This window comes from Carassius auratus, chromosome 40 (genome assembly GCF_003368295.1).
Source record: "Carassius auratus strain Wakin chromosome 40, ASM336829v1, whole genome shotgun sequence".
Classification (NCBI taxonomy): Eukaryota; Metazoa; Chordata; class Actinopteri; order Cypriniformes; family Cyprinidae; genus Carassius; species Carassius auratus.
This window is the reverse complement of record NC_039282.1, coordinates 7,528,945-7,550,356: the sequence shown is the minus strand read 5'-3', so window position 1 is coordinate 7,550,356 and position 21,412 is coordinate 7,528,945. Positions and strand designations below refer to the sequence as shown.

At 39.4% G+C, this 21,412-nt stretch overlaps 1 protein-coding gene across 1 annotated transcript in view; it reads right to left on the bottom strand.

Moving 5' to 3' along the window:
* LOC113058435 (glutamate receptor ionotropic, kainate 4-like) overlaps nucleotides 1-21,412 on the bottom strand; it is a 290,241-nt gene that overhangs the window by 87,992 nt on the left and 180,837 nt on the right. The window contains exons 6-7 of the mRNA XM_026226340.1: nucleotides 12,441-12,606; nucleotides 2,360-2,538 (exon numbers count right to left, since the gene is read on the bottom strand). Of these exons, the coding sequence (XP_026082125.1) occupies nucleotides 2,360-2,538; nucleotides 12,441-12,606 (345 nt within the window). The remainder of the gene's footprint in view (nucleotides 1-2,359; nucleotides 2,539-12,440; nucleotides 12,607-21,412) is intronic.

The following is a 21,412-nucleotide window of genomic DNA, read 5'->3' as shown; positions in this document are numbered from 1 at the left end:
GGTGGCAGAAGTACCAGGTCTGAACTTCCCAAACTTCCAGCTTTGTTCCTACTATACATTTTAGAGCATAAGCCATGCTAACACAGCTCTCCTGGACACCTGTTCTCTTGTGGTTGCATCACGGTTCAAAGCAGCATCTGCATTAGCGCCACCCAGCCTAGCATCCCGTAATGCCCATCTGCATTTCATTTGACCAGTGTTGTGTTAAAAGAGAGAGAGGGAGAAAATGGACCACAGGAACAAATAGTTTTTTCAGGTTATGATAATTTTGTCCTTGCGTAAAGTATTTTATAATGAAAGATTTTCCCTGTAATTGCCCATGTAATTGAATCCTGTAACTCAAGCTGGTGTGTGAGCTGTGCTGTGAACACTGGCAAACAGATCTAGCATGCTTGCCCAATACCTCACAACCTGAATGAAAGCCAACTTTCCACAGCTCTGCTGCATACTCGCTCCATATAGATCCCGAGAGATCGAGATGAACAGAGAGACGTGAAGGGAAGATATGAGTGGATGAAACAGAGACTGTGAGACAAGCAGAGAGAGAGATGGGTTGAAGAGGGTATGAGAAACATAGTACGGGTGACAAACTGACAAGGAACACACTGTGAACCATGCAACCTATCATCATAACAGTGGAGGTACTTGTCCCTGTGTCTCCATAGAAACAAGAAAAGCCAAAGATAGACCTATGATGGTCATCAGACACTTTGATTAAAGAGCAATGGAGTGAAATAGGGAGGAAAAATGGAGGAGAACCACTGGCTGAAATGTCTAAAAGGCACAATATATCATGAAGTGACCAGAGAAGAGTTGAGATGAGATGAGAAGACAGAAAATGAGTCGAAATTAAATGAGTGGTTTTTTTTTTTTTTTGGTATTATACTTTTTATCCAAAGCGACTTACAAATGAGAACAATGGAAGTAATCAAAATCAACAAGAGAGCAATGATATGCAATTACTATAACAAGTCTCGGGTCAGCTGTGAATTCACACGACAAACTTAAACCCATTGCGAAACCTTGTGGGGAAGTCTTTCTTTGACACAAACTTCCCACTTTGTTTTTTTAAATTCACAGAACAACAGTAAATGTGACTGCACTGGGGTCATTCACAGATAATGCATTTTTGAATAAAAAAGTGACGAGTTAGGCAGTGGAGTGAAGAAAATGTCTAGAGATGTGTTTTTTTTTTTTTTTTAAAGTGAACTTATTTTAAGTTCAGTTCTGCATTTTTAGAACGGTGTGTCGCAAGACTGTCTGTTCATTTTCTCTCCATTGATCACCTTCACTCTCTTTTCACCAGTTCCTGTAATCAGCCTCTCCTGCAGAGCCATTAATTTCTCTTTCCTGAAAATAATGATTCATGCTTAATTTTGGCTCATACGTATGCTGCAGAGGTGTATGTGTGCTCAGTCAGTCATCTATAGTGAATTATTATCATGGGGCTGCATTCATGTATGCTCATATTCATTTGCTTTGAATGTGCCATAAAATGAGATATATTTACTATAGCTCTTAAGCTTCAATCTTACAAATGGGGAGCAACAGGCTCTGACTGAATTCAAGGGTTGGATGAATATCTCACATTTTCCTCTTACACTTAAATGACACATGAACAAAAGGTCATGAGAGTAATGCCACACTGTGAATCTGGTGGAACATTCAATTCTTCAATTTTTATGAGCAATTATTCTGAGGCTCAAGGTCATGTTTACTGACTTCCAGAGAGCAAATAACAGCATACTATTTTCATCTTATAATAATAATTTTACATAACATAATAATGCCCTTTTTACTCGTATATTTCTGTAAACTTTTTAAACCCTGGATGGATCCTATGAAAGCTTCCACCACAGAAAAAAAATAAAAATAAAAAAGGCAATTATGACTCACAATTATGATTCACAATTCAGCCTTAACATGTAAAAAGAAGATTACATTTCACAATAATTTTTTCTTTCTTTCTTGGAATTCTAACAATTGTTTTTTTTTTCTGACAAAAAAAAAAGCTTTTTTTCTACCACACACACACACACAAACACACACACACACACGCACACACACACACACACACACACACACACACACACACACACACACACACATATATATATATATATATATATATATATATATATATATATATAAAAAAATTCAAGGTAACAGAATTTATATTCAGTTGTTACTCACTGGCAAAGAAAAATAAATAATAATAATACAAAACTAATTTACTTAGACAAATTTGGATTAAATTAATTGAATGCTTTTCATTTAATTAATTGATCTTGTTTCATGGGTATTTAGACAAAAATAATGCTTTTTTGCATAACAGGCTGACTGTCAAGCTGAGACGTACCCTTTCCAAAATAACGTGAGACATGGTGGCATTGGCATCCACTATGATGGTGGCAGTCTTGTCATCACGGATCTCCTTGAGAAGGGGGGTGGGATCTTGGCTGTCATCCAGCATGCGAACGGAAAGGGTTTCCTTGGAGATGAGAAACTGTCGCAGTAACACCTCCAGGTTTAATAGGCCTGTTGAAAAGTGGCACACACAAAACACTTCAGCGTCCTGACTTATGTCACCTTTGCTCACAACAAGAAATACATCCTCACTCTCTTTTCACAGCAATCATGATACTATGGGATCGTCCCTTTTTTAGGGACTAGAGTCGATTTTGTGTGGGTGTGAATACAATGCTATTAAATTGGACTGCCAATTTTGAGGTAAATTATCTGCCAGTATTTTTAAAAATTGAATTTAACATAGATAACAAAGCTTTTTTTTTTTGGCTGTTCTGTATGTCCTCAACTAATTTAATTAGCAAAATCATAATCACCCAAGTGTTTAATCTTGGTTCCTTTGGCAGTTATGAGGCCCAGGAGAATCCAGGACTTGCGAATTGCACAACACTGTATCACAACAGTGTCATGATTCTGCCCTCGTGTCCTTGATTTTTCCTAGTCTTGAGGCAGGATCATGACAGACCCATGTTTTGTGTACAAGCGCATGGCCTTGTCTTTGGGCCATGTGCTTGTGTTGTCTCGTTCCCTTGCCCCGCCCCCCTTGTTAACCTAGTCGTGTCTTGATTGTCCTATCTGTAACACCTGTCGTGTCTTGATTAGTACCCCTGTTTAGATCTCCTAGTGTGCTCTGTCTTGCGTCGGTTCATTGTGATTGTGATTGTGATTGTGATTGTGATTGTGATTGTGATTGTTCCACCCTGTGATTGTTCCTTAAGAAGTGTTTGTATTATCGTGAGTGTTTGTTTATAGCTAGTATTTAGAGTCCTTGTTTATCTTGTTAGTCCAGTCCTCTTTTAGTTATTTAGTCTTTACCTTGCTCCGTGTTTTCCCCCTCGTGGGTTTTGTTTTCCCCTTTTTGTAATAAACCCTTTGTTGAGTTACTTCCTGTCTGCACCTGAGTTCCTCCCTTACCAAGAACCGTGACAGAATGAACCGACCACCAAGGAACTCAGCAGACAGGAGGCAATGCTGGATGGCATCAGCCAGCCAGCGAGATTGTTTTGAGGGCTCTCGCCTTGTGGTGTTCCGGGGGACCAGGGGAGGTCGTTCCGGAGTGAGCGGGCGAGAGGAGGAGCCCCAGAGGTTCCCACCTACCCAGCTGCCGGCGATCCCGGAGGGTCGTGTCCTGGCCGTGGCAACCCTGGGGGGTCAGGCAAGCCCCTCCCAGAGTCCTGAGGTGCCCTCCTCAGCCAGCAGTCTCCCCATTAAACGAGGGAGACGGTTTTCATGGGAGTCGGCTTCAGAGTCTTCGGCGTCCGAGTCTGCCCTGCCCGAGACCAAACTCCCCCAACCCGCCTCTGACCCAGCTGTGGCCTCTGCACCGCGCCCGAGGAGGAAGAGGAAGAAGAAGGGGCCTGCCGGTCCTGTGACCCTGTCTCCTCCCGAGTCAGCAGCGGTGAGCGTGCCTGAGCCAGCAGCGCTGAGCGCTGGCGTGCCCGTGCCAGCAGCGGAGAGAGCTGGCGTGCCCGAGCCAGCAGCGGTGGGCGTGCCCGAGCCAGCAGCGGTGGGCGTGCCCGAGCCAGCAGCGGTGGGCGTGCCCGAGCCAGCAACAGTGAGCGTGCCCGAGCCGGCAAAGAAGAGAGCTGCAGTCGTGAGAGCGGAGGAGAGAGCCGCGGCCGACTCTGCAGCAAAGACTCTTGTACAGTCGGTCTCATCCCATAAGGAGCTGCCTATTATCCTAACTGCTAAAGCTTTTTCTGACTATTTGTCCCATCTTGTCCAAATTTTAGAAGTCCCCGTCAGTCCTGTTTTGTCCCCTGACCCTGTCCCCAGAAGTCCTAAGTGTCCAGCCGTTGTCTCCCCGTGTCCCGTTGATGTGGCCCCGTGTCCCGTTGATGTGGCCCCGTGTCCCGTTGATGTGGCCCCGTGTCCCGTTGATGTGCCCCCGTGTCCAGTAGATGTTGTATCCCCGTGTCTTGTCGTCTCCCCGTGCCCTGTAGATGTTGTCTCCCCGTGCCCTGTAGATGTTGTCTCCCCGTGCCCTGTAGATGTTGTCTCCCCGTGCCCTGTAGATGTAGTCGCTCCCCGTGCCCTGTAGATGTAGTCGCCCCTCGTCCTGTTGATGTTGCCCCGCGTCCCGTAAGTGTTGCCCCGCGTCCTGTGTCTGCTCCTGTCAGTTATCCCGAGAACCCTCCCCGCCCCTCACCACCCAGACCTGCCCGTACCCCCCGTCGTCAGCCTTCGTCCTGTCCTTCTAAGATCCCTACCCCTCCCACCCACCCTGGTCTGTCCCCCATGAACTTTGTACTCCCGCCTCCTCCCCTTCCCTGTTTGTTTTTTTTGATTTGTCACCCTAACCCTGCCGTTGTGTACTCCTGTTTGCCTTTGTTGTTATTTGTCATGTCTTGTTGGTTTGTGTCTGTGTCCCAGTCTGTTATGTCAGTCATGTCCCGTGTTTGATGTTCCCTTGAGGAGCGTCTGGAAGCCGCTCCTTAAGGGAGGGGTTCTGTCATGATTCTGCCCTCGTGTCCTTGATTTTTCCTAGTCTTGAGGCAGGATCATGACAGACCCATGTTTTGTGTACAAGCGCATGGCCTTGTCTTTGGGCCATGTGCTTGTGTTGTCTCGTTCCCTTGCCCCGCCCCCCTTGTTAACCTAGTCGTGTCTTGATTGTCCTATCTGTAACACCTGTCGTGTCTTGATTAGTACCCCTATTTAGATCTCCTAGTGTGCTCTGTCTTGCGTCGGTTCATTGTCATTGTGATTGTACCTGTGATTGTGATTGTTCCACCCTGTGATTGTTCCTTAAGAAGTGTTTGTATTATCGTGAGTGTTTGTTTATAGCTAGTATTTAGAGTCCTTGTTTATCTTGTTAGTCCAGTCCTGTTTTAGTTATTTAGTCTTTACCTTGCTCCGTGTTTTCCCCCTCGTGGGTTTTGTTTTCCCCTTTTTGTAATAAACCCTTTGTTGAGTTACTTCCTGTCTGCACCTGAGTTCCTCCCTTACCAAGAACCGTGACAAACAGAACGTGACATTGGTTTATTATGATCTGACGCTTTAAATCTGAAAGGCTTTAGCTGCTGACTTCACACATAAAGTGGCCGATGCCATTGCTCACAGCTGTCATATCAATTCCCTGCCGAGTTACTCAGCGTATATTTAATTAACCATAAGCATTCAGTTTCTGAGTCTTTCGCCCATTGCACATCACATACAATTTCACATTTAGTGCACTACATTAAACACAGTGCTATAGCATTGCTAGCTAACACATGCACTGACCGCACTTACCAAGTTGGACAGGAACTTGTGAGAACAGGAAAACACTGAGATTTTATATCAGCTCTGCAAAAATTGCTCAGACTTCAAATCAGGGAGGATTGGCTAACAGGGGAAAGTGTAAGGATACATGGAAGGTAAATGAGAAGATGAAAGCGTATAGAGTTAAGTTAGTATTGTGGGTAAGGTGTTAAAGAGAAGCTTCTAGCACTGGCAAGAGAAAAGCACAAAGCCGCTTCCAACACAGAGACTGTGATAAAAGCTTAGTCTCCGTTCACTCTGAGCAGCCAGTCATTTCCTCAGCTATGACTTTCCACTGGGCTTTTACAAAGCGCCAAGTTCAACAAAGCTCCAAGTTCATTTATCTTTGAAGCACACACACAACATGGACTTATGCTACAGCTGAAAATACACACATGCTTTAAAGCTCAGCGGACCACAGTGCAAACAATCCACTCATAAACAATTCCTCAGATCTGATTGTAATGTAACTTAAGACTTTGAAAAGTTTTTGAAGAGTCACAATTCATTATGTTGCTGTCTGGTCATTTTTTTTATTTTTTTATAATAATAATAAACAAGTTAAAGAGATCGGTAAATCTTTTATCAGTTCATGCTAAAAAGAGTTTCAGTCAGATCTCATCCTGCCCGGGGCCAGAAAACAGTTCTTTCCCTCTTTTCTTCTCATTAGACAGAAAGGAAAGGAAAGCTGAAGGGGTGTGAGAATGAAAAAAATGAAAAGCTTTTGTCTTTCTCCTTTACCAACGCATGTCAGAATCCCATTACGCTCCTTATCACTTTAAATTAATGTCTTCCAGCACAAAGGAGAGAACTTCAGAAATAAACACAAAAGAGAGTTTCCAACGTCCTGCTTCATATCAAGTGCCCTTTTCTAGAAAAGCGATATTTGCTCTTTGACTTCCGTGACTTTGACTTTTCAGTGGCATTTTGTTTGATTTTACAGCCCCATCCTTATTTTATCTACACATTTATCATATTCTTCTTGAAGAGGCGGGAGAATTAGATCATCCCAATTTACCCACGTTTTGGGTTCTCGTCTCTCTGTGGGATGCGGGCTGACTTCTCTCGCTTAATCATCTTTAATTACAGATCACTTCAAAGCAGTGAGAAGAATCTCGGGCAAACAAGCAGTACAATATTTTTGTTCCTAGCGGAGAGGCGCTGACAGGTGGGAAACCTCTTTGAAGTGTGTGTATATGATTCACTGGGTTCAATCTGGGCACCAAAGCTCAGTTTCTTTCAATTTAATACGTGAGCTCCTTTAGTTCAAGAGGACACACTTGAAAAAGATTGTAGCGCTCACCTGTCTGACCTCATTCAGAATAATTTGGGTAATACCTTACGAACACAGGGTCTTGGTGATTTTCTGGGTTTCCTGACTGGAGAGTACAGGTCAGCTAATTTTATTCAATAATGAGACCTTACTCACCTCACTACACGGTGCAGACCCGTGCAGCCAAATGAAGCCTAGTGCATCATTCAATGGAGGTTTATAGAACCACCTAAACCATAAATGACAAAGTGACATTCGGCTTGCATTCGATTCCTGTGTGGCTTTTTTCCAGACCTTTTTTTTCCCCGTTGCTTCCACACTATCCTGTCAAATTAAGACAATTTTAGCCTATTTAATTTCCATTTTTGCATTTGGCAGACTGACATTGCATTCAAGCTATACATTGTAAAAGAAAAATGCACAGAAAGGTTTTAAAAGAGGGTTATACAGACAAATTAAGCTCAGAATCATAATTAAAACACACACATACAGTATCATGCTAGACATATCATGCTGTCCTTATATGGTCTCATCTCAGTGTCATCCGTGAAGTATTCATGAGTGGGCAATGCTCTATTAAGCTGTCAGCGAGCTAAGTGATTAATGAGAGCTGTACAACCTGTGAGACTGAGCGTGAGAGAAAAAGAAACAGTAACGGAAGGCGACAAGCAAACACAGAGGCGCAGGTGAACAGGCTTATTACGCAGGCAGCACAGGGAGTCATCATCTGCTTCTTATAGAAATGTATTGAAGGGCAGTCACTATGGCCTGTGGCATTTCCTGTCAACCCTTCAGCTCGCATGCCTACTTTGCAACTTCGTTACGTTTGTCTGCCAAAGCAGAAGTGACTATTATCCACAATGGGCCCCAGACCTGCTACTGCACAGAGCAGCTAACCAAGCGTACATATTTGTTCCAGGTCTACAAACACATCAACGACAGTGTGAATCTGCCCCTCAAACAGCTGTTTGGGAAAATATTTGTCATGTTGGTCTTTTATTGACATCTATGAGTTTCATATTACAAGCATTACTGAAAGCAGCTGCCCTACCATGAAATCATCATTTATTTCCCACCTTTGCAAGTGTTTTTTTGGTAATTAGTTTAGTAATTAGTTTTGCATACAGATTTCTCTATGCATTCAATTTACTGTAAGTGGGAAGAGTTGTCTTTAAGATTTTAAATTGCATTTAAATGTTCTCTTGTGTACTATACAAAGGAAATTATATTGGGAAAGTTATGTTCTACTAAATTTGTTTATTAAAGTCTCAATTAAATGCCCATTTGCACCAAGAATAACTATAATAACTAATAACAGTAAAGATTTCAAATATGTTCTAAAGGCCTGTGCACATAACTGTAGAGGTAACTATAATGAAAACTATTAATAATACATTGTTTTAACTATATCATCTATTACAAGGTATACATCAAACCTGGAAACAGCAGAAAACACATCAACGCAACAACAAGTAGACCCTACAGCGATAAAACGCAAAAGCACCGACTTATATACAGTTAAATACAACTTTCTTCACTTTCTCCTAATATAATTTTTCCAATAAATTATTTTCATTATTAAACACACAGGTTGCCTGAGGAAAAGGGGGTTTATATTAAGAATATAACATTTTGGGACATTTCAATCTTGCTCATGTGTATACATGCACTGAGTGACAGAAATGAAATATTATTTATAAAGAAATAACACAGCAGCTGGAGTTAATATATGTTAGGTTGGAAGCTTGCTAAGTTTAGTATTGCTCTAAGGGATTTTTTAAGGAGTCAAAACCACAGAAGTACAGATTTCTAAAAGTTTTCTGTCACAACGTATTTTAAGTTTGGCCTGTCGCTGCTGTGAATCTCCTTTATTCTCCTACAGAATTCTTCAGGGAGTGCATGCACTCATTATTAGCTGACAAACAATGCTATTTTGTTTCTTGTTTCCGACTCATCTCTGTGTTGAAAGTCTGGCTTTTACTCTAGAGGTACAAAGAGAAAAACATTTGAGTTATAGTGTTGGAATGAACGTGAAATGGTTAACTTTAAAGTTTACCACAAGGCAAAAGTTACCTGCAGTGCTGTCTGGTTTAGCATTCTGTGGTAGAAAGAGCAAAACACCAGGGTCTTTTTAAGATTTAGAACTCAAATAAACCTCAGATATTGCTATTGTAGATATTATCACAATGGCACACCAATCTCCAAAAGTCAGCCTCAAAAGAGATTTTCCATCCAAGCACCAGTGTTGTGCATCATTCAGAAGTGACACTCAAGATTAATCTTAAGAGTAATCATGCTGAAAATTCAGCTTTGAATAACAGGAAATACAAAAATACAAAACAGCTATTTTAACTTGTAATAATATTTCACAATATTAAAGTTTTATTTATTTATCAGTTTATTTAATAGGGACAATGCAGTATAACATTGCTACAGTTTCATGCAGCCGATGCTCTACATATAGGCTTCTAGCCACAGGCTAATTTGCAGCCCCAGTCCCTGGTTAGGCTAAAAAAAATAAAAAAAATAAAAATAAACAACTAAGTCTATGTACAACCATCAATGTTCACATATCTGCTTTTGTTTGAACCACTTTTTCAGTTTTGTTTGAAAAATATTCAACTGTGTTTGCATTTTCAATTCAGCTGACAAGCTGTTCCATAACAATGTACCTTGAACTGTAAATGTAGATTGTGCAAATTTAGTTTTTCTCAGTGGTGCTATACAGTTCTGTGTAGTTGCACCTCTTGTAGCGATCCCCCTACTACTCTGTTTTGATATTAATTTGCATATAACTTTTGGCGCAAGATTGATTAAACATTTAAAAAACATTTTAATAACAGATGAATTTATAACATTTTCAAAACTAAGCAAACTATATTTTTTTGTAAAATGCTACAGTGATGCCATCTGGTTGGATTCTTATCCAAAACTTTTAGTGTTTGTTTATATAGGGATCTAACAGGTTTAATAGTCAGTTCAGAAACCTGACTCCAGACAGACACACGGTAAGATAAGTGTGAAAAAATCATTGCATGCATGTATATCTTGGCTCCTTTCAAGGATATATATGGTCTAATCATGTAAAAACAATTCAGATTTGTTTTGATTGTTCTACATTGCTTCTTAACATGCATATCACATTTCGAATGAGAGTCTAAAATAACACCTAAATATGTAAAATTATTAACTGTTTCAATTTCCTTTTGATTGATCTTAATTATAAAACCACTCATTTCCTTCTTTCTGATTGAAAAACACATTGAGTTTTTGTACAATTCAGGGTCAAACAACTGTTCTGTAACCACTGTGACACACCAATCATTTCATTTTTTAATATTTCTGCGGCTAAACTTGGAGTCTTTGCAGATACATAAATGACTGTGTCATCTGCATATAACTGACATTTTGTTTGCTTACAACAGTTTGGAAAATCATTAACATATAAGGAAAACAACAATGGGCCCAAAATTGACCCTTGAGGGAGACCCATATTATTATTTCATAAAGCTGATCTTGAATTATTAATTTTAACACACTGATCTCGGGATTCTAAATATGATCTAAACCAATTCATTGCCTGCTGAGTGAAGTTAAATAAATTTAATTTGTGTAGGAGAATTTCATGATTCACAGTATCAAATGGCTTTTTGAGATCTAAAAACACTGCACCTACTACATTTCCTTTATCAAAGGATTCCTTAATAAATTCTGTGAGATAGTAGTTTGCCATTTCTGTTGATAACTGTATTTTTGGTTAAATAAATGCAGCCCTGGTGAGCATATGACATCTTTCCAAAACATACCCCAATTTTTGAATGGTTGTAAATATTTCATTATATATTATATTGCTTAACCATTTATGTGGTACTGTATAGCCAAATATAAATCTGATGTAAGAGTACAGAGCACATTTTTCTCTAATCATACAAAAATAATATCTGATATAATTATTCTAATTTCTTTTAATTGCAGTTCAGTAAAAATCATTTTCCAATCCTTAAGGTGTAGCCTTGTTCTGAATTTGGTAGTTCTGAATTTGGTCCACATTATCAATATGAAATGTTGTACTGGTTTGCTACAGTCCTGACCCTGTTCTCAAGTCCGTATTAGTAGTTCGGCATCTTTCTACACCCCTCTCTGACGTATTAGAGGGAATTATAGCTGTTCAACTTGAAGGCTTTGAGCTGATTACGGAGAAAGGAAGCCACTGTCTGAAGGGGCAATGTGACTTTGTTTGGATTCTCTGGGGAATTTGGAGCATCCATGCTTCGAGATGTGAAGTCAAGTTGCCTTTTCTTTGAATACAGTGGGTTTGATTTAAACCTTCCGCCATTCATTTCCATGGACATCTCTGTTTCAGCAGAGTGTGGTGACAATAGCGACATGGTGGATGTTTGATGGTGAATGAATGGGACAACATGAAGGATGAATGCCTCATGGACAAGAGGAAGAATGAACAACACATTTGAAATAATGCATTATGCACATGTGAAATAAAATCACCGTCATCAAAACAGTGTGGCTATGTGGGGTTTCATAAGCAGCTGTTATTGCTAAATAAGCAGCAGAATGAAATGGAGCATTTGAGTTGCCTATTTGAGTTTGTGAATGTGTACAAAGGCACACAGTGGTGAAGAGAGTGCAGAAAGTGCATGTGCCACTATGAAACTCCCTGTTCTCTTTTTAGAGAATGCATATGTCAAAATAACTGTTGTAACATCTATATGAAAGGACATCTGCCACTTCACAGATGCAGGACATTCTTTACAGTATTCCATTCAGGAAAGAGTGCAGCAGAACATGTAATTATAATACATGCTTGGGATTTTTTTCTTCTTTGGCTCTAATGCATAGGTCGCCAAACCAAGGTGGGCTAGAGAGAGTAATATAAAATGTATTTATTTAGTTGTATATTTCAGAATTGTTGAAGTCCCTCACATCTTAAAGAGCTGTTTGGGAGATACAGTATATATTAGGGTTGGGTGAAACAATATCATAAGATATATGTCAATAACAGTGATAAGCTTTGGACATTTTCACTTGATATGGTTTAATCTAGCTGATCACACAGCAAAAATAAACAAGACAACAGCCAGTCCATGTCACTAATAAGTCTGCATGTATATGCAACTGCAACTGTATATTCTATGGCCCTACACCAACCCTACACCTAACCCTCAAAGGAAACTTTGTATATTTTTACTTTATCAAAAAAACAAATTCTGTATGATTTATAAGCGATTTGAAAAATGGGGACATGGGTTATGTCTTCACAAGTCACCCTCTCCTTGTAATTATACAGAGTTGAGTCCTGATATGTCACAAAAACAAGAGCACACACACACACACACACACAAACACACACACAATATAATAGAATCCATGTGATACTCACAATCGGCCTGAGCACATATGAGACATGAAGTGCTGCTGTTGAAGAACGTTAGCAGTCCAGCTACAGCCATGCTGATGTCTGTATTAGTTGGCCTGAGGTCCAGTGTGGTAAAGCGAGGAAACTGTACTTTCAGTATGTCCTCCGGAGCCACTTTCACGTATGGCACCTGCACGGGGACACAGAACAGGACAGAGAAATTGAACCCTGCAGGACCCCTCTTGTTAGGCTGTTACCACAGGTAAATTGAATGAAAGAATGTTGCAGGAGAGCGTTTTGTTTACTGCACTGTGATGCGGGTCTCAAGAGTGTCTGTGCAACAGAATCACTGCATTATCATCAGACTAATTAGATTTTTTCTAGATCTAAACCTAATAAAACTAATTTGAATAATATCAAAAGGTCTTCTCTGAAGGCATGTAAATTAACTATGAAAACTCAAAACTTTTTGAAATGAAAAGATTTTTCTGAACCTCCGAATTTCTCTGTGTTAAGGATATTCAGACAGAGGTCATGTGCAGTGACCTTTGACATCTTAGAATAATCTTTGAACAGAAATAGCACACAACGCAAAACGTCTTGCTATCCATGGAGACCTCAGCATCGCCTGCTTTCTAATTTGACATTTGCTGATGTGCGGGTTTGTTGGGTTTGGGGAAGTGGGTCCTGGGGTCAGTGGGGCTTGAAGGGGATCCTAGAGGATGCAGACGTGCTGTGTAAAGGGCCTCTTCATCACTGAAGATTGCCTGTCTGCGGCAGGCCTTCTGACCATGCATCGTACTTGCACGGTCCTGTATCCCCAATTGGTTTTCCATCGCTTTCCATCAGGGCATAATGGAGTCCCCACCAGTGTGGATGGATGGGACGCGTGGACTCTATGACACTCGGGGGACAACTGGGATTCTTAGAGATAGGGGGTTTGGAGAGAGGCCCGTAATTGGCTTGTTGCAGTGGAGAGACATCTACAAGCCTCCGACCTTCCTAGAACCGTTCTTTCTATTTCTCAGAGACGATGATTTTCTCTATTCGCCACCCCGGCTTCTAGATAATTTCCCATCTGTCCAAAGGCTCTGTGCTAAGTTGTAAATAGCCGCTACAGTTGGACTTCCTCCTGTGTGCATAAGCTCTTGTTTTTCAGAGGTAATTCAACAGAGTGAGCTCAGCAAGGAAAGACAACATTTATATGAGCAAGAAAAGGCACCTTTGAATATTTCTAGGTTTTCCACTATTAAATTTGAATCTTTGAACTAATTAATGGTTCAGATTGGGATTTAACTCCTTCCGCAAAAAAAGCATTGTAAGAATATAGAATATAAAAGGAGAAATCCAGAAGACTGTACAGGCCACTTGAGTTGAATCTGAGAACTGAATCAGTCTGATGAATAAATCATTCAGACTGGTGTTTTGAATTATGTCAATAGTTTCATTGAAGATTTGATTGAAAACATTTGCTTGATTGTCCACAAATTGGATATCAATACATCAATAAATATCTCGGGAACTCAAACTATTAAACCAAAACTTCAAAGAGTTAATAAAGAGATTGTAAATCCATATAAATCAAGTGGTTTAAAGCAAGCTATCCGAAAAGACATGATTGCTTTATAAGATTAACAGATTTGATTTAGGCTTTTAATCACATATAAACATTGATATAAACAAAATGCATGTACATGCATGTTGCATCCTTTTAAAATGGAAAGCCATAATCCCTGTTCATTTTAACTGTATAGAAGTTAAACCCCAATCTAAAAAAAAAAAATCCACCTTTTTTGTTTTCCATTGAAACAAAGTCATACAGTTTTAGAACACCATGAGGGTGAGTAAATAATTATAGTATTTTCGTTTTTGCATGAACTATCGCTTACAAATTCACATTCAAACAGATGACAGAATCTAATGTCTCATTGCGTGCTAAAGTATACATAGTAAATATCCATGGTGTAGGCACAGGAAATGGAGCATAACTTACATAACTCCAAGGGGCATGAAAGTCATTTTTCTTGTGGTTACAGCACACTGCATATGCATCAGCATCATTTCCAGGGTGTAAATAGAAATTCTTTGCCCTGGTAGAGCCAATCTAGGCTACAAACATAGGAATTGTGGACCAGAGGGAGAGTTGTATATGAGGGTAATATCTGTCTGTCTATGTGCTGTCTGCTCCTGCGGGCTGACAGAGTGACTGTCAGGCCTACAGATGCACTGCTGACAGGCTTTTAATGAGGAGCCCGGTGCAGCCTAAAAGCAGTTCACTGAAGACAGGCAAACAGCCACGCAACACTGCAGTATAAGTACATGTGCCAAACATTTCATTTTAACCAGTGGGAACATGCTGACCTGGTAAAAATGAATATTGAGGCACTTAACAGATGCTGCATTTTGGACATTTGTATTGTAGAACAGTATAACTGGATGGTTTTGTAATATACATCTTGTGAATTAAAATGTAACTGTTTCGACAATTCAGTTTATTGAATTATTATGCTTGTACACACTCTTTGAGCAAATTGAGATCTTTGTTAGTCATTATCTGAATGTGCATAGCCACAATGTTTTATTTAAAGTACACAATCATTTTTGCAAAGTCATCTTAATAGGATTTTAAACTACAATAGGAAAAGGACATTATTGTGAAACTGCCTGACTAAAATATGCAACTCCGAATAACAAAAGCTGTTGTGACATCATGAACATTACTTAAAATGTCCCTTGGCTTATTTAAATAATCAATGTAAACCTCATAGGGAAATGCATGGCTTTCACAAAGTGCCATTTGTGAAGTCATTTGGCACAAGTATACTGTATTCTCACTTAACCATGAAATTGTGCAGATTGTTGTGATGCTATTCTGAAAGAAACTCATTTAAACATCATTTAAAATATGCACCCTGACCTTTTTTTTTTTACCATTTAGTATTAAAGTTAGACCTGGTTTTACTGTACATGGTCATCCTGCTTTCTACCTGTATCTCTGAACAAAAACACATCCATAATGGTGGAGGGTCTCAGGAGGGAACTCTGGGGGATTTCATGCCATATGGCGAGGTAAAGTATAATGAGATTTTACATCTGTTCCCTTATGTGCCAGAGGAACAAAATCATGTTTAATAAAAGATCACAGAACTTTTACCAGGGCCACGGTGTCAACTCATACACCTGGACATACTGTTGTACTGTAAAGTTGGACATATTTGTCTGTTGTCACGCTCAAGAACAGCAGCGAGTGTCAAGCCATACTCGGTTGCCTCACAGGGTGATGTGGGCAAATGCAGGCAAAAAGTGATGCCATAACTCAAAGACATGGAGATCAGCCATATGGGGATGGCAGAGTGGCTGAAGGGTACTGTGAATGATTGTGACCTCACACACCTCTCTAATGTGGTGCAATGAACCATAGGAAGTCAGCTGCTTGGGGAAAAACACACTTAAGCACTAAGTGAAGTAATCATGTTTTAGAGGCTGTGTGAGCGCTGAGAGTCCCTGGTGGAGGAAGCAAAAAGAAGAAAAGGCCACCAAGGCCTTGAGAGAAAGCTGAGCATTGACTACAATCTCATTGATCAGCCTGCTCAAAACATTTCTATGATCATCATTTCGCAAGCGTCACTGCTGGTTCTAAAAGAACATTTTAGACTGCACCGTGACTACCAGCAGCCATTGTGGACAAATGTGTAGCACTCCACGTAAACAAATCAATCCATTGATATTCAAGGTCAAAATCACAAATGTGAGTTAGGAAGTCAAAGTATTGAGAAGAAGTCAGACTCCCAAAAAAGAAGAATTCATAATTAGAAATTAAATAGCAATTTGACTTCTAAAGTCACAATTATCACAAAATGTTGCTACTGTGCTAAAGACAGTGCTAATTATGCGGGGTCACAAATGAGATATAAAGAAACAATAATGCAACTGAGAAATAAAAAGTCACAAATGGGGTATAAAATTATAAAAAAATTAAACAGAGAGATAAAGGCAGTGTTGTGAGATATAAAGTCGCAATTATAAGAGTTGAAAATGAAACTATTATGAGAATAAAAGAATTCATGCATAAAAGAATCTCAATTTCAAGAGAAATTAATTTGCAATTGAAAGAAATCACAATTGCACTGAAAAAGTGCAATGCTGAAATACGTCATTCACAATTGTGAGATTCTAGTAACAAATACCTTTTTACTTTTTTTAATCTGAAGCAGAAACAGGCTTGCAAGAATTAAAAGCACATTGTGAACACTTAAATATTTAGCAGGGAAATGTGCTGTAATAACACAACAAAATGCATGACTCGTCAGGAGTGCACTCATGCCTGCCCAGGGATTTGTTTGCAGAGTTGATGATGCCCATGAATAATTCCACTCTGCGGTGCCGATGGGCTCAGCTGGGGCTTAAAAACCTGATCCATTCACACCTCCACAAAAACACAGCACTGCACCATTGATGACCACAGAATAAAGAGACAATGGAAAACTGGTCCTTCCTGTCTTTTGCACATCCATCATATTAGAAACAAGAGGATGAACTGAATTTTAAAAAGGGCTTCCATAAGCCAGAAGGGGACTTGAGTGGCATAGTGCCACTACGTACATCCATTTAGTGAAGAATAAAGAGCACTCATTCTCGCTGGTGTAAATTCAGTTGTGTGGGTGTCCCTCAGCGTGACAGATCAATTGCACAGCAAAAGAGAGGTGAGCAGAGGTGCCGCCTACAGCTGTGCTATCCTAATTATCATCAGGCGAATGAGGACGCAGCACCTGTGTTTTGTTTACATGACAAAAGCAGAATGGTACGGGCATACCGTGACACAATCATCCATTTTCACAAGACCTTCTCTACTGAAAATGTCATGTCCTCCCCCTTCGTGACATTACCAGAAGGACTTTTTAACCTTTTCCACCGACATGTGCCTTGTGTCAATCTGGAACCTTCTTGTGAGATTCTACAGCTGGTTATAAGATGGGGGTTTTTAAGGTCCACACTGAGTAAAGAAGAGCAACTCAAAAGAAGACAAAATCTCCTGATCATCTGATCTCTTCTGGAAGCTGATTCAAACTGCAGCATTATAGTTAAAAGCGGACTCCCCTTGTTTTGTGTGAACCCTTGGTATTTCTAACTGACTTGATCCTAATGATCTGAGTGGTCTGTTAGGTTTATATTCAGTGAGCATATCTGCAATGTATTTATGCCACTGAGTGATTTTTAAACAAGTAAAATGACATTAAAAGCAATCCTAAATGGAATCCAGTGTAAAGACCTGAGGACTGGTGTAATATGCTCAGATTTTCTGGTTCTTCAGAATTCTGGCAGCAGTGTTCTGGATGAGCTGCAGAAGTCTAATGGGAAGGCCGGTGAGGAGACCATTACAATAGTCCACCCTGCTGGTGTTAAAGACATGAACAAGTTGCTCTAAGTCTTAACTGGAAACAAAACATCACCTCGAGAACTTCATCTTTGTTCCAAATGCAATTACTTTTCTCCTTGTTTAACTTAAGAAAGTTCTGGAAGAAAGATCTAATTTCATCAATGCATTGGCAAAGGGAGTCAAAGGGGCTTTAGTCATTTGGAGATAAGACTAGGTAAATTTGGATGTCATCTGCATAAATGTGATAGGTATTTTGGTTCTTTCTCATTATTTGACTTAGTGGGAGGATAAAAAGGCTAAACAGGAGTGGTACAAGAATTGAGCCTTGTGGGACTCTGCATGTCATAGAAATCCAATTAGACGTATGCGCTCCTACTCACATAATAACCTCTCCCTTCTAAGTATGACCTGAACCATTTGATTATCAACCAAGAAAGCACGAACCAGTTTTCTAGTCTCTCTAGAAGTATTTTATGATCTACAGTGTAAAACATAGCACTAAGATCTAGTAGTAACAGGACTGATATATTTCCAGAATCAGAATTAAACCGAATATCATTTATTATCTTAATGAGTGCTGTCTCTTTGCTGTGATGCAGTCGGAAACCAGACTGAAAATTGTCCAGGTATCCATTTGAGTTTAATTTGTTGTTCAGATGATTAAAAACTACCTTTTCAATAATCTTGCCTATAAAATTAAGATTTGATATTGGTCTATAGTTGTTCATTATGGTGCTATCAAAACTGATATTTTCATAGAAGGGGCTTAACAACTGCAGCTTTCAGGGATTTTGGAAATGTCCCAGAAATAAGTTCTGCTTCTAAACAGTTAAGCACACTTTTGAAAAAAGATGTGAGAAGTGTGTCAATGTAACATGTTGACGATTTAAGGTGCTTTACTATTTCTTCAAAAACTTTGCTATCAATTGCTTCAAAAACAGACATAGTAACTTCTTTTTGAAATTGTGGTCGAATCTGTCTGACCTTGAGGATGTGCTAATTGCCTTATATTATTTATCTTCTCAGAAAAGAAGGAAGCAAACTCATTGCATTTGTTGTCAGAGAGCATTTCATTAGCCCCTTTCACACTGCCATTCCGGCAAATACAGGGGTAAAGTGTTCCTGTAATTGTTCCCTGGTCGCTAGATTTGGCACTTTCACACTGCCAGTGATTATCCGGGATATGTGCGTGCTTTCACACACAACCCTTGAAGATCCCGTAACGACACGTGACATCAGCACGTGACGTGTAATGTACGAGTCGACAACGCTTGGCACCTTATACTTTAACTGAAGCAAGCAAACGATCTCTGCGTCAGCGCGGAAAGTGAGGAACTAACTGATCTCTGCTTCATTACAGTTTGCACATATGTTTTCGTCGCGAATGTTGATCTTCCTTCAAAACAGCCGGTAAAAAATGTCATCACTTCGATACGGAATTAGATCTGGCTTTTGTTCACACAGCGCTCGTTCCGGATCGATTACCGCAATGTTACTATGTCCCCGACCCGGGTTCGATTCGGTAATCAATTCCGGGACGTGGTTGCTTTCACACAGAAGGCGACCAGGCAATGTTACGGGAATATTGCGGGTCCGACGTGCAGTGTGAAAGGGGCTATTGAGAATCTGACTCGAGGGGTTGTCAATCTCTCAACAGTAGCATAAAAAGGTGTGAGTGTTGTTTAAGCTACTGTTTATAAGGTTTGAGAAGAAGGTCTGTCGAGCTATGGCAAGTTTCACATTGAAAGCATGAAGGCTGTCTTTATAGATGCTATAGTTTCAAGTTTCGTCTTCTGCCAGCTTTTCTGCATTGTCTTTTCATACTCTTTACTGCTGTAGATTTTTTTCAAGGTGATTTTTGTCTGCCAGTCTTATTGGCTTTTACAGGAGCAATATCATCAATAACATTCATAACTTTTGAGTTAAAGGAATCGGGGAGAAGATCAACAGAGTCTGCAGAAATGCTTGGTGTTAACGATATAGCACCCATAAATAGCACTAGTGCTTTTGTTAATGCATCTCTTTCTGACAGAGGCAGACATAGATTCAGTGGTAATAGAGATCAGTATATCAAAGAAAATACAGAACTGATCAGATCTACTGATCAGCACCTTTCAGCACAATACCTAGGGTTTACACTTGCTTGCATTGATAGACATCTTTAAATAGAGCAGCTACACTTCCACCTCTCCTAAAAGTCCCGTAGACACGTATCAAATTAAAGATAGGAGGGCTATTTCATTGAGGACTGCTTCACAACAGCTGTCTTCTAGCCCTGTTTTGTTTAGAAATATAAAATCCAGATTGTTTGTGGTTATTAAGTCATTTATCAGAAAATATTAATTTTGTTAGCTAGCAAATGTTTAAAAATGCTAACTTAATGTCATTTATTTTGTGTCTCAGCAATCTTAGTTTGATGCATAATAAGCCACGGATTAGATGCATTAGTTCATGGCTTGAGAAGGCCTTAGACTTTCTGTCACCTGATCAAACAAATAGAGAAAGCTACAGTCACACTGAGTTCCCGCTTGTTCTCTAAACATTTGAATGTTGCTGCTATCATAGCGGGGACCCAACACATATCACTGAGATCTGTTTTCAACAATGTTACAAATAAAAAAGATCCAATGTAAACAGAAAAATATCCACAGTAAAAATATCGATTGCAATGTCTTTTTTATAAATATATACAGTACAATGTCTAAATGTCATTGCGTTGCATAAAATAAAAAACCAAGTGGTGATAAAATAAGGCAAGACTTTTTCTAACTATCAGTTTCAGTTTCTGATATACAGGTATTAAGGTCAACAGTAACACTATCATTATTAAGATTTATACATTAGTTAAAATGAACTATGAATTATTATTATTTATTTTTTACAGCATTTATTAAATATTATTAATGTTAGTTAATAGTTACATTAGTAAAGGTAGAAATTAATTAATGGGGAGTTCATCCCTAAGTGAAAAATGCCATCATTTACTTGCTCTCCATACACACACACACACACACACACACACACACACACGCACACGCACACGCACACACACACACACACACACACTCCATATTTTGAATAATGTCAGTAACCAAACAGTTGACAGTAACCATTGTCTTTCCTAGTATTTTTTTTTCATACTATGGATATCAATGGCTACTGTCAACTTTTTGGTTACCAACATTCTCTAAATATCTTCTTTTGTTTTCAAACGGGAGTAAATTGACTGTAAGTTTTGAATGAACTATATCATACCTTTTATGATTAATAAATGCTGTAGAAATTTTGTTCATTTGTAGTTCATGTTTACTAGTGTAGTTAACTAATGTTAAAAAATAAAACCTTAATGTAAAGTGTTACCAAGTCATTTTTAGAGAATGCATGAAGACAGTTCCTTTCAATTTCACACAAGCTTTGCTCTGATTCACAAGGTCCCTGTGCATTGTGCACTGCTCCCTACATGCTGAGCAGGGAATCTCAATAGAAGAAAATCACACATATTAGGGACTTCAAGAATTACATACACTAATATGTGAATTGGATATAAATGCATGAGAAATGTATAAATAACATAAATGACCATATTTTCACAAATATACTTATGTGCCTTCATAGTATT